We start from the raw sequence: 18,169 nt of genomic DNA, 5'->3' as shown, positions 1-18,169 counted from the left end.
AGAAAAATAATTTCAAGCGTTGCTGCATATATTTGCGCTCCTCCCACCTCTGTAAACTTTGAACTGAATTTTCCCCTGCTAAATAGGTAATAAATGTCCTGCAGTCTATAAATCACCTTAATTACTAAGGTAAACTTGTCAAAGAAGAAAATGCAATAAAAACCAATTATTGTACATATACAGTACAAAAAATTTTTTTTCTAATTTTTGAAAACTTTGAAAAAGATGTGAAAAATTGAATGAAAAATTATTTACTTATTTTAGAAGTGAGAAATTAATAATGATTTAGTAAACACACATTCATACTAACTTACAAGTTTTTGAAAAAAACGTTACACTAAAAAAATTAGTGTATTAAATAAATAATTCGTTTATCACTGCCACTTATAATCAAGCATAAATTGAATAATAAACGGTAAAATAAAATTCACACCAAAAGAAAGTTATGAATTATACCTTAAGAAGAAGTAATTGAATTCTCTCTAACAGGACCGCTCACAGCAGAGTGCGTAAGGGCTTTCCCAGTATGCCAGAGATCACGGTTTCAAATAGGTTTGGAAGCTGGTTGAAAGAAAAATAAATAAAATTCATGAAGTTTTAAATGTGTGTTGTGTCCTGGTAATGTTGTGTGGTGTAGAGATAACCGGAAATACGTCAAGAGGGAGGAGGCAAAGGGGAATAATCAAACAAAATTCACATCCCTTACACTTTTTCTTAACGTCACCAATCTAAAATCGTTCATTTACTCTGTAGTACAGAACGCGCCTATAGAAGTATAACTTTAAAAAAATACCATTGTCAACTGTTGTGGGACTTAACAAAAATCTTATAATTTGTAAAGATCTTGAGTATTTTTCTTATACTTTATTTCTACCAAGAGTTTTATTGGTAGATAAAAAATGCTATCAGCAGTGAATATTTAAATTGACTTGCGGTGGTATTATAACTTCTCTATTATTGCTTGATTCCGCTCATGTAAATGCACTCTTAGACTGCATTGAAGTGTTTCTTACCCCAATTTTTGCAGACTCAAACATCATGAGATCATAAGATTTGTACACAATTAATTTTTTTTTTTCCTTAACTTTCCAATGGTCACTTTAACTTTTCAAAATTTTTATACGTAATCTCAGAAAAGGTACAAAACGTGCCCTATCTGAGGTTTTTGTCATGCTGACTTAGTAAATTGAAGGACTTTTTACTTATGGGAAAGTACTTTATGAATGACTATAGTGAGTTTTTCGTACTGCACCCCACTATACTGTAGCGGTACAGACATACTGCTTACCCCCAGATCTTTTACAGTCTCATCGTTGTTAGAAAAAAAATAAAACAAGTTATTTTAATTACTTAGACTTTTATCGTTCTTATTAATTATTAGGAATTTGGCCAAAAATTATTAAAAAATGCGTTAATTTATAGAGTTATCATTGAAAACTTTAACCTACAAGTATTAGCTATACATACTAATTACAGTACTAAAACATCAGAAATTCTTTGATTATTTTAATTCCTAATGTTGGTATAAGAAATGAAATATAGTGTGAATATATTTATTAAAATAATGTTTTGTCTCTTAACTTAGAGCTCGTACAGTAAAAAAAAAAAAAAAATTTAATACCGTCTTAAAATATAGCATGTTCAATACTTTTTTTCACCATTGGCACAAAGTGCAACTATCACTTTACACCCTTGGGCCATACTTTGCGCCCTTGTAATCACTTTGGGCCTACGAAAAGAAAAGCGGTTCACTGTACACTAAGTGTGCCCACAAGCATATTGCACTTTGCACCCTCAGTAAGACTAACATTGCACGCGACTCGGGCACCAACATACAACCACCGCGTCCTTCGGTCGCTTATGTTTGTACTTTGTGCGCTAGTGACGCAATGTACCACTTATCGATGCGAAACTCATTTTTTGTAGAATTGATACTTACATTAGAAAGATTACAATAAAATATATCTTAATCTTTTTTTTATCTGTTAAATACATTTACTTTGAGGTAGTAGATTAACAAGTGTTATATTTAAAAACATATTAACAGGTTTGTTGAGCAATAATAACTTAGATTAAATTTGATTACAAAATACTTTCTTATTATATCGAGAGACCTGACGAGAGCGTGCGTGCACGGCAACGGCCCTGTTCTGTCTGCTGTAACTGTATCACTGTACAAGTACATATACATATTCTCTTGCACTCATAGTGTTTATGTCGCACTACAGGTGTGTGTGTGTGTGTGTGTTTGTGTGTATTATCGGTACCCCAATTTATAAATAACATTTTTTACTTTTACATCCAAAAGAAAAATCTTCGCACTCAAAAATAATATAACAATATACTCATAGTAACACAGCTCACAATACTGTATGTTCATAAAAATGTTAAAGTTAACTCATACATTATTGATAAATCATTAAAAAGGGGCCCTTTTTTCTTATTTCTTCTAGTTATCTTGTGACGTAGAGTAGGGTTTTTTTAGGTGCTTATTAATTACCTACCGTTTACCTCCTCACACAGAGGCCGTTTGAGATCCTCCTAAGCTTGTTCGGTAGCCATTGAAAATTTTTAATCGCGTTTATACTTTGTTTGCTTAATGAAATGTCCATAGTTTTTAATATAATTGTTACGTCGAAAGAGAATATTTCGTTTTTCTAGCTTTTTTTTCCATACTTATACTTAGCTACTCGTATTAACTACCGAACGTGGCCTGTGACTACGCCGACCACCGAATAAACTATGAGGTATGCGTTACTGATGCTACAAACCAAGCTCTTCAGGCGTAAACAACTCCCGTAAATAGATAAGGCATAAAGCGCAGCAAGTCCTACAAAGCAAAAATATTCGAATTGCCAATAATTCTAATGCGATTTGACCAAGCATACGACACCTAGAGCAGTGACATCAAAAAAATACGTACCCTGTGAAAATTAAGCAGTAAATGTTTTTTTATACATTATGCCTCAGGCAACGTTGGATCAAGTGGTCCGATTTAGACCGTTTTTGTCCACATCAGCTTGATTTTCAGAGACAAGCAAAATCTCATCGGTCAAGACTGTGCAAAATTAGCCAGTCACAAAAATATTTTATTAGCCAAATTATGTACAGTTCAAATTTGTGTAAAGGAAGACGAAATAACTAAATAACCGCTTCCCTCTCTTAAGTGCTGGAAAGTTCGGTACGAGAGTAGCATGAGTTTGCTCCTTTTTGTACCTATTTGTTACAAGAAGGAATAAACCAGTAAGTCAAACATTAAAAGTTCTGACTCCATTTTCGTATTTAATCGTAAACAAATATTCGATCATCTGGACGTTACAAACCCAGAGATCGCCAAAACATTAAATAAATAAAACCGTCAATCGATTATCTGGACGTTCACCCACACGGAGACAAACCCTCGGAACGTGCACCCAGAAATCGCTAAATCTATCAATTAAACCCTCTACTAACACCTAGACGCTTACCCACGAGGAGACAAACCCTCGGGACGTATACCCAGGGATAGCTACAGCAGAATCGTACAACACTTTCATTTTAATTTACTCGTCCAGTAGACGCAACTTAGCTGACCGCGATCTCGCATAGAGAAATAACGGGAGCCGGGACCCTGCACCAAATTCAAGTATCACGAATGACACTAACTGCCGTGATTTAACCCCGTCCGGAGGATAAACCTGGAGGGAAGCGTAACTATTCTACACATATTAAATGAAGTACCGTCGGAACACTCGCAACTTTTAACGAAACTTTACCATCTCTAACCCTAAAATTGCCTACATTTACACGCTCCTCCAATTTATTCGGATTTCAGGCTATTATGCGCGAGCTTAGGCCTAAAATACGTAGTAAATTTTTGATTGCAGAATCGTCCTTTCGACGTAACAATAATGATATAAGATTCTTCAAAGCTTGTAAGTATAATAAATTTGTAAATTTGCTTAATAAATTATTATTTTACAGGTTTTTTGGTTTCAACAGCAGCATGAGAAAAAAAGAAAAAAAAGGGATTTTTCAGACGATCTAAAAAGTTCCAGTGATTACCCATTTGTTACTAATTTGAGTTTTCGAAAAGATGTTAATTATCGACAAAAAAATCGTGGATTCCCACTTCAAAATATATTTACAGATCCACTCTTTAAGGAACAGTGGTATTTGGTACGTAGTTTCTTGTTTAGTTTTTAATCTAAGCTGCTCTATGTGAGCCAAAAAAATACTAATTGTTAGATGCTTGTGAAATTAAAATACTTAGACGTTTCTAATATCATCACCATTTTTAATATCGAAAACACAAAAATTTATGTATCAAATACAGTGAATTAGCATCAATTTTTTCGACTATCTAATTAGCAATGTACACGTACGAGCAGATCAGTTTTCAAACTTAAAAATAGCAAATAAATATTACGTAATTTATGATAACACAAAAATATTGTTTTCTCAAAAGGCGTTGAGAAGTTTTCGTGCCTGTATATCTTAATTTTAAGAAAGAATAAGGATTGGATAGGATTTCGATAAAGTTACGTGTTAACAAAATGTGTAGCAGTTTATCCATGTTAAGATTTTTGACACTTTGTTCCATTATTATTTGTACAAACTGTCAAGTTGAATACAAGTGCTGGTGGTCACAATTAAGTCCCAAATCTGTATAGTAATACCATGTTTAGTGGGTTGAAGAAAAGTGTTTTATAATGCAATAGTGCTTCATCATGTTGAGATTTGGAGTACAACAAATTTTGTAGGAATGTCATTAATTAAAAAGTAACTTTTGCCATAAATGGTATTTTCAAGTTGTCAAAGTTAATTTTTTAAGTCATTCAAAATAAATTACTTAATAACTTGAGTACATACACTTTGTTTGAAAGTCTATGCAAACGATGTCGTAATCACAATTAGCTTCAATATCAAATTATGAAAAGAGATTTTTAAAGGTAGTACTTCAAATTATCTTGAATTGCTAATGAAAACAATAGGATGATGTTACGAAAAAATGTGTTTTGTGTTTCGGTAATAAAATCAAATATCATAGATTGACCTGTTTCATTTTTTAATAAATAAAATTTTTGTGTGTACAAGAATCTTAAATAGATTGAGAGAATATCCTTATTTAAACTTAAGCAGACAAACCATTAAACCTTAAGTAGATTGCTAGCTGGATTTTATTCGCAAGTCCTAAGAGATACCGTATAGAATCACTTTACTTATGTAAAAAAAGATTCTCAAAGTATTTAAAATAGCGTTTCTGCCTTTAATTTACTAAGATAGTGTTTTTATTTATTTTTGTTTTGGTCCGTATAGTTGTATTCATTGCAGAAAGTAATTGGAAATGTCTTATCGTTAAGCCTGGAATAAAATAGAATGGTAAAATATCCTGCCATTGAACAAGAACTTATATCGTACCCATAAAGTATTATAGAACTATAAAGTTTATACTGTTTTTCCTCTATATAGTGACAGAAGCTCTGTAACAAGTGTATGTCTGCATACATATTTATTTTATACACGATATAACTGTGTATAAGCCATTCCGGCCAGTAAGTGCCTATAGTAGTTTTATGCTCGAATATAGTGAGGATGCCACACTGCAGTAAGCAAATGACTTCTGAAATATCAGCAAAATAAAAAAAGCTAATGGACTGTTATCTGGTATACAAAAAATATGGAATGCATATTAAGTAGAAAAAATGTAAGCTATAATCTTTATCAACAAATTTTTTAGTAATAACTATACTTATACATTGTCAAATTATTATTATGTATTGACCTTTTCCATATAAATTGCACTATCTATATTTTTTAACTTTATAGAAATGTCGTGCTTATTTTTATAGTGAAAATCGCTAGAGTGGGAAAAACTTTGTCAATTAAAATTACAAAGCAGTGAAAAAAGTTATCCGCTTCGGCCAGGAGTAGAATCTGGGCCTTCTTCTTGACAGAAACGCGCGTTAATCAACTTCACCACCGAAGCCTCGGTTCCGAACGCGCCTTTCCGACAAGAAGGAGGCCCAGGTTCTACTCCTGGCTGAAGCGGATAACTTTTTTCACTGCTTTGTAATTTTAATTGACAAAGGTTTTCGCACTCTAGCGATTTTCACTATAAAAATAAGCACGACATTTCTATAAAGTTAAAAAATATAGATAGTGCAATTTATATGGAAAAGGTCAATACATAATAATAATTTGACACAATACTTACCCATCGATCAATAACATCAATATCTATATACTTCTACATTTCTTAAAAACACACACACACACACACACTATAAAATCTTAATGGACTAGTCTAGAACGACTTGTTTTCTTTCTATCTCTCTTTCCCTGAATGGCTACGTATATCAATCACAACACTTGTAGCTACCCGGTTTGCTTAAATATGTGCACCATTAATTCGTGTTAAACATTTTAAATACACGTAAAATTTTCGTGGCTCTTTTTTCTTCCTCTTCTTACTCCGTGTATGCATCGCCAATAAATAGAACAATTAAAAAGCCATATATGAAGTGATATGTGTCTTTATTTTAATAAAAAGTTGTCAACGCTTCGCCACTCAAAAAGGCTTCTTCAAGATATATTAACAGCCCCGCCTAAGTTGGTGTCTCAAGCACTTCCCACAGCTTACAATCGGCATCCAAACTTCAACCTATGTATCAACTCTTCAAACTCCTTAAATGCACTTACATATGTGTCAGAGAAATATTCACAAATGCCGATTGTAAACTGTGGGAAGTGCTGAAGGCACCTACTCAGACAGACCTGTTAATGTATCTTGAAGAGGCCTCCTTAAGTGACAAAGCGTCGACAACTTTTTATTGAAATAAAAACATGTACTCCACACATTGCTCTTTTAGTGTATCATTTGTTGGAAAAGTGAAATTTGCGTTACAAGTAGAAAAACTATTATAAGCACATTCAGGAATTACCATTTGTTACCTAGGTCGTCAGTTCCAAAGATACAAAGAAACTTTTATTAATTATGGAATAAGTACTTTGTTGCTTTCACAACCTATAGAATATTATGTACGTTGAACAATCCAAGTAACAAACAATAATGTTGGAACGTACCCTATAACTTGGATGTTTATAGAATGCGTGTACTACACGTTTTAAATGATAAACTTGCCGCTGAGTATGTTGCAGCGAATGGCTTGCTTCAGTCCTTTAATACGTAACATATTATTAAAGAGTTGTTGTACTTATCGTCAGTAATTCATTTTTGACATTTTGATTAATTTTTTATATGTATATTGTTACGCTTACCAGTAACAATTAGAACACGTTACCTTATAAAATGAAAATAAGCTTTAATATTAGAAGTGAACAGAAGTAGTTAGCTCGAAGTAGTTACGATCTCAACAAAAATAGTGTTTTTTAATCAACAACAACTAGCAATGCATAGCAACATTTTTGATCGCACGGCAACTCATACGTTCCATGACTTTTTTTAAACCGTGTACCCAAAAATATTTAAAAGTAATTAACAACAACGTCTAATGGTGGTACTGTCATATTTTGTATTTATTTAAAAATAAAACAACGTTTCGGCCGTTTGGACAACGTCCTGGCCCTCACCGAGTACAAAAATCTGTGAAAAATAAAAGTTCTCTACAATCCAAATTTTGATAAAGTATAATAAACACAAATTAAGTTTAGTATTTAACATACCTCTGACTCTTACGAAAGGGATATAAAATCGGAATATAGTCAGAGTTTCAAGTTTAGCTGCTTTTGTACTCTGCACATACACAAATGACATACTACACGCACGCAACACAATCAAATAAGAATCACAAGCAGTTTCTTGTCAGAAGCAGATAAACAGTACATGTGTTCCTAATAAAATGAAAGAGGCTCCCCAAATCATGTACATAAAGTTAATCCTTTTTCCTAGTTGACTTAACAAGACACTTGTAACAATTAGTCAATTTTTCTGTATCTTGTTGTCTATTCATATTATTATTATTTAAGGAATACATATTTAATATTTTGGAAAAAAAGCGTTTTTGAATAATATTTACAGGTAATATTTATTTTAATACTAGGCACACGCCTTACTTTCCCAGAAAACAACCATTTTTAGTTACTGCTGTTTTTTATTGTTATGTTACTGCGTGATCACTCTTACAAATGTCACACAAAGTTAATGCACTATACCAAATGTATAAATCGATGAAAATATTTTCATGACATTAGTCTAATTTCAGCAAAAAACTTTATGCTGTTGCGTAATCATGCAGTATGTAAGTATGTAGATTAAACGTACTTTTTCATTGGAAGTACCCCTTTGTAGTCCTACTGACTAGAGTGATAAACATTCTTCAAAAAGTGAAGCTTGTACCTCTAAATTAGTCCTCAACTAAAAGTCTCAATGTCACCAAACTTACCTGTCTTCTAAAAACGTGGTAAGTTTACACAATAAATACGTAAAGCAAGCAACTTAACACAAAAACGCATTGCAACAGGTATATTGTGTGTGAATCATAAGGTAGAAGTGTATCGTAAAGACCATGCTAAACCTGCGTTAATGGATGGGCTAATGTTAAAGATTAAAATACGGGCTAAGTTTATTTCTTAGTATACTGTCACTAAAAAGGTAAATACTGTAAGCAAATATTGAGATAGTAGTATTAAACTGCATATTCTTACAATTCTATTAAAAAATAGAACTATTGGCAAGAGTTTCACAAGGTCATTTCTATATTAAAAATTATGTGTTCGACTTTGAATTGATAGCACTACGTATAAGAGAAATTTTACTATTAGCAACTAGGTTTTTACAGTGCTGGACAGTTATTAATAACAAGTGGCTAAATTTATGCAAAAACTGCGTTATTGCAATTAAGGCACGGCTAATACGAGGTAATATATTACTGACATTACCACACTGTGTAAAAAGTTGGTACTGTTCAGTGTATAGTTCAATGTAGAGTTGGTATAAAAATGTGCATATTCCCACGGAATTAAAAGAAAAAAAGCCTGAAAACACAATGATTACCCTTAACTTTGCATTGAGTGTCGATCGTATGTATTCTAAGCAGGCTAGTGTTATATCGTTTTTTGCGATTTATGACGTTAATTTTATCATACAGACATAAATTGTAATTAGAAAAAGTTATGTTTTTTCAAGATCTATAAGTTTTAAATTAACTTTGTAATCAAAAATGTTAATAAAAAAACAAATAAGTTAGATAGTGGAAAACAATAAATTTACAATTTTTCGGCATTTTTGCGATTTAGAGCACAAATTTAATATTATAACTTTGTATGTTGAATAAAAAAAATTTTATTTTGACGAGACCTTCAACTATCACGTTTCATTTGTTATCTCAAGTGCAAAACAAAAAAGTTGGATAGGGGAAAACGACATTTTATTTATTTTATAAGCACTTTTCAGCTCATAGAGCGTGTGCGTTACATTCTAGGTAAAAATATTTGACACAAAAAAGATATATTTCGATAAGATCTGCAACTTTTACGTTAAATATCAGTATTTAAAGTACAAAACAAATAAGGTAGATAGGGAAAAACCACGTTTTTGCGATTTTTGAGCACTTTTTGGCTCACAGAACGTTTGGATTACATTCTAAACGAAAATTTTAAAAACGAATAAGTTGTATTTCAAGTAGATCTACAACCTCGTCTTTTACAGCAAACCTCGAAAATATCACGTTATAAAGTTATATCCAAAATAGTATTTTTTTTCACTGAAAGTACCATCTTAAAACGATTGCTATGTTCTTCTAAAAGAAAGAATCTTACGGATTTTAAACCATTACATAAGACAGAAAAGACAAAGCTATTTGTCAAATTTCAGCCAAATCCGACAAAAACTGCATGAGTTAATCAAAAAACTTTATTACGCCCATACATACATACATACATACTCCCCTGACGCTAAGGGCCGCGATCGCAATTTTTTGTGTACCAAAACTTTTTTTACACAATAACAATTAGTTTTAAAGGTTTCTACAGTTCTTTCTCTGTCAAAAATATAAGGCACTCCAGACTTTCAGCCATGCCCAAAAATTACTGTTCACTATGGTAATCATTAGGTAGCAGGACGTAAAAAGCCCCTAGTTTTCAATATTGCTAGCAGCTTTTCTTACTTTTTACCTCCTTTTCCCAAGAGTCTTTATCAGTGATTTAGACTTAAAGTGGTTAATAATACGCACAAGTTTTTTTGAAAACTCGCGAAAACATGTTATATTTTTTCAATTAGACTAAAATTTTTAAATTATTCTCGGGTCAAGGGTTTTACAGGACAATATTACTAAAGGTTATGTTAGTTGTTTTATTTAACTTCAATTTTTTTTGGCTACAGCATTAGTCACATTTGTTCCTATTACATCTTTATTGTTGAGTTGCTTAAATTTAAAGACATAAAATGACAGCTTATTCTATGGCTTATGTATCATAATCTTAACATTACCTGCAATAATTTCTGTGTGCAAGGAATTGAAATCAATGGTGCACTGCAAAAAATTAAAATCATCAGTGACAAAAAAATAATTTTGTTTTCTTCTTGTTATTTTAAGTCTTAGTCTTGCCATGAACAATCCTTATAACGAACATAAGATTAAACACATTGTAAGAGTTTAAGACTATTTGAAATTATGATTAAACTATTGTTTTAAGACAGTGATTTGTTCTGTGTTTCTTTTTATCATGTAGAGTACCAGCTGACCTTATTTATCAAGGTATGCGTTGTATACTTTATATCGTTGATAAAATTAATATCAAAGTTTTGGTCACATTGTCGTAAAACAGAATTTATTCTACTGAAATTGTACTTCACAGCCTTCTTAAAATAGAAATCTTACAAGTATAATTATAGAGTCCTTTCTTTCATAAGGAAAAAAAAATTATCACATCACTTACGTTATAAGTAATACATAAGGTTGTCCAAGCTAAGTGGAACACAGGTTGCACGCAGCAACTTTTTGCATCAAAAGAGGTCTATTAAAATAGTGTACAAAAGATGGGAAATAACTTTGAAAAAATATGAAGAAGAAAACTAATTCATTTTCATCTGCTCTTTCTAGCTGTGCAGTCGGTTTTTAATTACAGAAATTTTGTCAGTGCTAAAATTAAATCTTATTTTGAGTTGTTTTTTTCTTAAATATTGAAAAACAAATTTTTTTTCAAGTTGCATTAGTTGAAAACCTAACTTTTTAAGTACATGCAAATTTCTAAATTAAGACCTTCAAGGCTTAGCAAATAACATGCAGATGAAGATAGCGTTAGAGCGCGCGTGTTGCAATGAGTACCTGGTAAGACACTGTTTTACTACTCGTTTATAAACGAGGACAAGAAATTTAAAAAAATTCAAATGGACACATCGACAGATTTTGATTGGGTTATTATTATTATTACTATACACGGAGAAGAAATCCATAGGTTTAACACATGGAGGTTACCTGGCTTTCAGTGCATGCGGTCTCTCTTGCGTTGAAAGCACGAAGCTGTAGCGCTCAACGCCAGTAGGCACTCCCGTTTGGGCCATAAAGTATGACATGTGATCAAACCAACGAACACACGGCTGCAAGGCAAGAACCACGGTAGCCTAAACGCCTAGACTATACCTAAGCTGAAAACGCAGAAGCGTGACGGGTTTGACGCGCAGAGTCTCTTGCGTTTGGTGCATCAGCTGACGATTGGCGCAAGCGCCTGCTATACATATTAGTATAAATATACATCATTTTCAGCCCTTGTCCTTATTTTTTTTGGATAGTGAGTGCATCAGTTTTTTGTGTACATTGTGGGACGTATAAGTACATTGTATGACCAAAATATGTACTTTTCTTTGACACTTATATTCAGAATAACGTACTGTGTTGAAATATTTTTTATTACACCGACTAAATATAAGTGTTATTTTTAGTTAGGTACACCAAAACATTAAAAAATCTACACGTATACATATATGTCGACTTACCGAATGTAATCTATACCACAGCGATGAGATTCATCAATTACAGAATGCAGAGTTTAGCTGATGCACAGTTACAATGTACTTATGTACGTCCCACAACGTACACGAAAAACTGATGCACTCTCTATGCAAAAAAAAAAGGACAAAGGCTGAAAATGATGTATACATATACTAATATGTATAGTTGGTGCTCGCGCCAATCGTCAGCTGATGCATCAAACGCAAGAGACTCTGCGCGTCAAACCCGTCACGCTCCTTGCGGTTTCAGCTCAGGTATAGTCTAGGCGCTTAGGCTACCGTGGCTCTTGCCTCGCAGCCGTGTGCTCGTTGGTTTGATCGCATGTCATACTTTACGGCTCAAACGCGAACACCTGCTGGCATTGAGCGCTACAGCTTCTTGCTTTCAATGCAAGGGAGAACGCATGCACTGAAAGCCAGGTAACCTCCATGTGTTAAACCCATGAATTCCTTCTCCATGTACTATACAGTTTCAACTTAAAGAAATTAAATTCAGTTTTATTTTATTACGCAACATGATGAGTTGCTTCTTTTAAATAACCTCGATCTAGTTTTAATTCATGTTTTCCCTGCAAATTCGGTAGCATTTATTGGCATCAACAGTTGTGAGCTAGAGTAATGAGCATAAAACATTCTGTGTATCATTCACTTCAACGTTAGGGGTGCAATTCTTTACTTTCTTGCCATTTATAGGAAATTATCAATATGTTAAATAAATTGACTTGGGAATGCTTAATAAGAATTATCTTTGGTCTTATTTTAGTATAAGAATTTTTACTAAAAATTTTCTGCTTGAAAAAAATAAATAAAATACAATATGATGTTTCAGTCCCTTTTTTAATTTTTTTATTACATGCTAGTTGTAATATAGTTCCTCGCTTGGTCCTTGCCGTGACTCGCTTGATACATGCGCTTCCCAGTGATAAGTCATGCCATATATTGTTTAACTACATATTACTTGCTAAGCTTTGTATCATAAACTGATTGCATTATATGAAAATCCACAGTGCAAGCATGTATATGCACCCATACATATTGTGTTATCACAGTCATAACCCATCTTTTTATTTTTTCCAATCTTGTTGTACACATGACAAGACCAAACAAAACTGATCACTGTATACTGACATAATAAACACTAAATCACTAATTTATCTAGTCAATTTATTCTTAATACTTTTTTTTTATTTATTAAAAAATTTTCCTGTTTGGCTTCGTGCATTCTGATGATCTCAGCGAGATACAATTTCTTTCACTCGATAACGTCAACTGACATAGGTGCATAGCGAATAAATTTTGATTAGTGGCATTATATTTAACAAGTTTTTTTTTTTTTTTATTGATGAAGCTTAGTTTTAGCTGTTATTTTAGCCTATTTCGGACACCCAGAATATTGTGTTACTTCACTACTTGTATTGAAAGTCGAATGAATTTTAATGAACTTATTTCGCGAACAAAGGCCAATTAGACAAAACGCTAAGACTCGTATCTCCTGTTTCAGCCCAATAATACCGGAAAAAAAGTTTCGTCTATTTCCAATGCATGAAAGCTAGATGAAGAGATATTTTTACTATGGGGTACGGAAGTGACATTTTGAACTCTGGAGGGGAAGGGGAGGATAACCAAAATTCGAAAATTGAAAATTGAAAATTAAAATGTGTTTAAATCAAAGAGATTTTAATTTTTTACAGTTTTGGCTTGTGCGTTTGTGTTATCATGTAGAATTAGAAAAGTGACCAGTTAAAGGTGTTATAAAATATAATAGTGTAATTTTCAGATCATTGGCATTTAAGTTTAAATCGTGGGACATTTGGTAGTTGATGAACACTCTTGCTTATAGATGAAATATTAGAGTTATCATTGCATAAATATAACATACGACTTTAATACTTGATAATGTATGTGCAAGGATATGGCACAAAAGCTTTTTTTTCTAGTATGAGTTTTTAGGTGTGAAATTCAGATTAGGACAGGGTACGAAAGTGACATTTTGGCAATGTTTTTGGAAATTCCTCATTAAGAAGTAAATTTATCAGCTTAAAAGTTTTTTCAAGAAAGTCTGACGCTATTGAAATAACTTCACGTAATTTGAACATTCAATTTAAGTTTCTTGTTATAGATTTGTAGAAATTAAAGATCTGCAATCAGATTAAAGTTGAGGTAGGAAATGATAAATGAAGGTATTCAACGTGATAAAGCGTGTTACTCTGTATGTCCAACTTTTTTGTTTGACCAGCATACGCAGCAAAGGTATAACATTAAGAGGATTTGAACACATTTCATATTAGATCTAACGTTCAGATTAACGCGAAAAGTTTGATACACGCAGTAAGAAGTTCTGTCGTAAGAAATGTTAAATACTGTCCTATATCATTTTTTGCCTCCCTGACTTGATCGCTGATTCCGAATTGCTGTATCATTAACATTACAGGGTGCTTTAAATAAGAAATTTTCAATGTCTTTATTGTAAAATTAACTCTATTTTTCATTATACTTGTTCTCTTTTGCTTTATACACATTTAAAATAATACTAATACTTTAGGTTTTTAAATCTAGAAATTTCACGAGGTGAAAGCTTTTTTCAAATATAAAAGTTATTTTTGAAAAAGTACAAATGAAAACAAAAATACTTTTTTTTCGGGACCATACTCACAAGTAATAAGACAGTTATCACTCAAACTTGATGTATAACAAAGTTGTAAGTAGAATTTCTGTAAAGTATTAAGATTTCTGGTTTCCTGCGAATTGATATACAATTTAAGCTAATGTTTTTCCCTCCAACACGAACTGTTATAATAAATCGTGGAAAATAACTCTTGCACTTTTGAATAATAATGAAATTGACAGTGATTATGACAAAATTTCCGCCAATAGTATATGAATACCTGAGTAGCAGAACTCTAATGTTAAGAAATACAGCGTGCATCTTTTACCTGAAAGAGGCAAATTTTTGTTCTCTCCCACGCTATCCTTTCTTTACTTCTGGTGTACTACCACCTTAACTAATGATTAAGTTATTGAACTGAAAAGTAAATATTATGGGACATTTGATTTATCTATGCCAGAAAAAATTGACTTGTACGAAACTGACATTATTAAAAAAGATGCATTCTCCATACACATACTTGGTTTAATGTGTTTTTTTTTTTTTTTTAATAGTTTTAATAAAAAAATATTTTTTAAATGTAATGTAGACTTACTAATTTATTTTATTTTTCAAATTATTCCAAACGATAATAGAAACCTTTTGATATTAAATATTCAATTATTTTTTTGTTTCACGATTTCAAAAAATCCATTAAGTTAAGATTTGTCTGGATTCAAGATAAATTTTGAAATTAAAGATTAATCATACGTATTTTTCGTTGGATTCACATTAAAAGAGCGTTCTCCGAAGTCCAAACCGTGAATAGAAAAGATTCAATTATTAGGAATACAGCCTTGACAGTTCTAAAGAGAGATTTTAAAACAGTAGACAGGAAATAGTGTCTTCTATTTAAAACACAAATTAACAGTTAGATTAAATCAATGAAATGTGAAAAAGATTTTTGTTTAATTTATTCTGTTTTAAAAAATGTAATAGAATAATAGTGGTTGCAGAGCTTATAAAACCGTTACTTCTTCAGAAGCTCTACCCTACATAAAAATTGATTCGAAGTATTAGCTGAGTTATTTAAAATTCTCTCCGATTATTGTTGCAAACCAGGAAAATAGAAGTTTTTTTTTTATTTCTAACAAATACTAATCATGAGGAATATATGCAAAAGTTTTAGTTCGTTACACTAAATTTTTCATAAACAGCGTAATTCTTCTTTTAATGCAGAAAGCTTGTATGTTTTAAATGAGAAATTTCTTTAAGACCTTCAAGACACCTTCAAGACAACACATAAAGACATAATAAGTTTTATACTTTGTTTTTAGTAATTTTTAAATGAAAATTGAAAATAGTATTTAAAGAAGACAAATTCAAAAGAGGAGCAATAATTATGTATATCAAAAATAAAAACATGGATAATGGTCCATGCACACAATTGACAATTAAACAGTTACCGAAACACAATTTCGAAGAAAAAATTGTACCTGAAAAATTCTTATTTTTAAAGTACTGGTACTGAAAATAAATTGGCAACCAAATATTATCTTTTATTTCTTACAGGAGTAAATTTCTGTTACCTACCTCCTAACCTTACTTATTTTAACTCACTCGATAATCTTGGCAATTCAGGATAGAATTCGAGGTACGTCAATTGTACATTGGAGAAAAGTGTTGGCGATAGCTGGGATACTCAGCTGCATGACTAATATCTTTGTTCTTGATGTACTGCCAGTGAACGACTTTGGTTTAAAACATTTTGCTTGAGAATATTATAAATAGGCCCACTTATTTTCATGGTAAGTAGCTTAAATTTAGTTCGACGCTCCGTAGCAGATCCTGCTGTACTGAAGTAAAAAGCTAGCGTATTTTTGCAAAACTTTAAACTGATTTTTCGCTATTGTTGGTAGTTTTATCAAGATAAAAACTATATAAAAACCATCTAGGGAGTGTCAAGAATCAGTACGCGAAACTTCAGCAAGATTGGTTCATTAGTTTTCGTGGTAAGCGATGACAACGATTTTTGCGACTTTGCTTTATATATTAGTAACATTGAAAAAAAATGTGTTCTTAATGCCAACGAGCGATGGGGATTATGAACTCAACAGTTTTTAGTACAAAAATATAATGCAATATATCGTTGGGCGAGTAAGTATCCGCGATTAATAAGTCAACTGTTGAAAAAAAATTTTTTTTAATAAAATGTGATCTTAGGTAAGTGAGCGTTGGCAATCAGTTTGCTAACCGTTTATTTGTATAGTGAAGTAACAAAACATGTACTAGGCCAAGTAAGCATTAGAAATTAGGAACTAAACTGTTTTTTCCGCCCTCGGGTGGTTTTGGGAGGCTGGTACTTCCTCGGGCGAAAAAGCAGTTTTCCGGAACTCGTTCGAAAAGTCTCCTTTACGAACCTTGTTACGTCCCTCGCCTTCGGCTCGGGCTGCAAATCTCTTGGTTCGCAAACAGAGACTATTCAAACTCGTAGGAAAACTACCATTAAGTATCCTTTAGTAACAAAGTAAACCCTCAGTCGAGTAAGTATTGGTGATTATCAAATTAACTGCTTTTTAATATGGGTTTTTAACTAAGTGTACCCTTGGATGAGCAAGCGTTGGCGATTAACAACGCGTCTATTTTGGAGTATTATTTATTAATAAAATATACTTGAGCAAACAAGCAGCGGCATCTTGCAACCCAACTGCTAATTAGTATAGTTAGTTATTAAAATATATCTGTAGGTGAGCCAGTGTTAGTAATTAATACACCAACAAATTATTCTTCTTTAAAAACAATACTCAGTAATAGTTAAGTTACGTATCGTCGATATTATCTTTTCTAGTAGTCGATTTACACATAAGTAAGAACGTAAATTAAATTTACTATTTACTAAATATTTCTTGTTTGGAAGTATGTTTTGTTAACTGAGTACATAAAAAAATCAGTTGCAAAATGGTAATATATTTTATCATAAGGGCCCACCCTTTTTCATAAATAATACCAAAAAACAATTACCTTGCTGATCGCCAGTGCTCCGTCGCTTAAGGGTTTATTTTATTAATAAATATAACAAAAAAATAGTTGGGACTTCAATCGCCGATGCTCACTAGCGTAACAGCACGCTTTATTTATAAATTATACTAAAAAAACAGGTAGATTGCTAATCGCCGATGCTTGTTTGCTCAAAGATATGTTTTTTTAACTAACCGAATTTAAAATATATTAGGTTGCCATTCATCAATGCTTGCCTTCCTGAAGAAACATTTTATTAAAAAACAATACCAAAAAATATTAATTCACTTATCGTCAAGGTTTGCTCGCCCGAAGATACATTTTTACATTCTGTACATAACAACACTGCTAAGGGCATATTCTATCAATCAATAATACTAAAATTAGTTTGGTTGCTAATCATCCATGCTTGCTTGCCCGACACAACATTTTGTAAACGAACGATACTAAAATCAGTTGAATTAAAGTTATTTACATTTCTTATAATTCAAGCTTCACTGCTTGGTCATAAAAAGTTTTTGTTTTGTAAAATTAGTGTTCCAATCCTTGCTCATTTAAGCTATCAAGCATCTGTAACGTACCGCAAGCATATACATTAAAAAACGAGAACACAAATA

General features: G+C 32.1%; 1 protein-coding gene across 2 annotated transcripts in view; it reads left to right on the top strand.

Moving 5' to 3' along the window:
• Window positions 1-18,169, top strand: part of Fur2 (furin-like protease 2) — a 918,757-nt gene that overhangs the window by 252,241 nt on the left and 648,347 nt on the right. For both annotated transcript variants that reach the window (XM_089595005.1, XM_089595006.1), the window contains exon 4: window positions 3,964-4,158. In XM_089595005.1, coding sequence (XP_089451131.1) covers window positions 3,964-4,158 — 195 coding nt within the window. The remainder of the gene's footprint in view (window positions 1-3,963; window positions 4,159-18,169) is intronic.

This window comes from Copidosoma floridanum, unplaced genomic scaffold, assembly GCF_036245765.1.
Source record: "Copidosoma floridanum isolate Cflo_tuat_1 unplaced genomic scaffold, Cflo_Japanese_pri ptg000022l, whole genome shotgun sequence".
NCBI classification, from domain to species: Eukaryota; Metazoa; Arthropoda; class Insecta; order Hymenoptera; family Encyrtidae; genus Copidosoma; species Copidosoma floridanum.
Note: the sequence above shows the minus strand (reverse complement) of the source record. Positions and strands in the feature narration are given on the sequence as shown.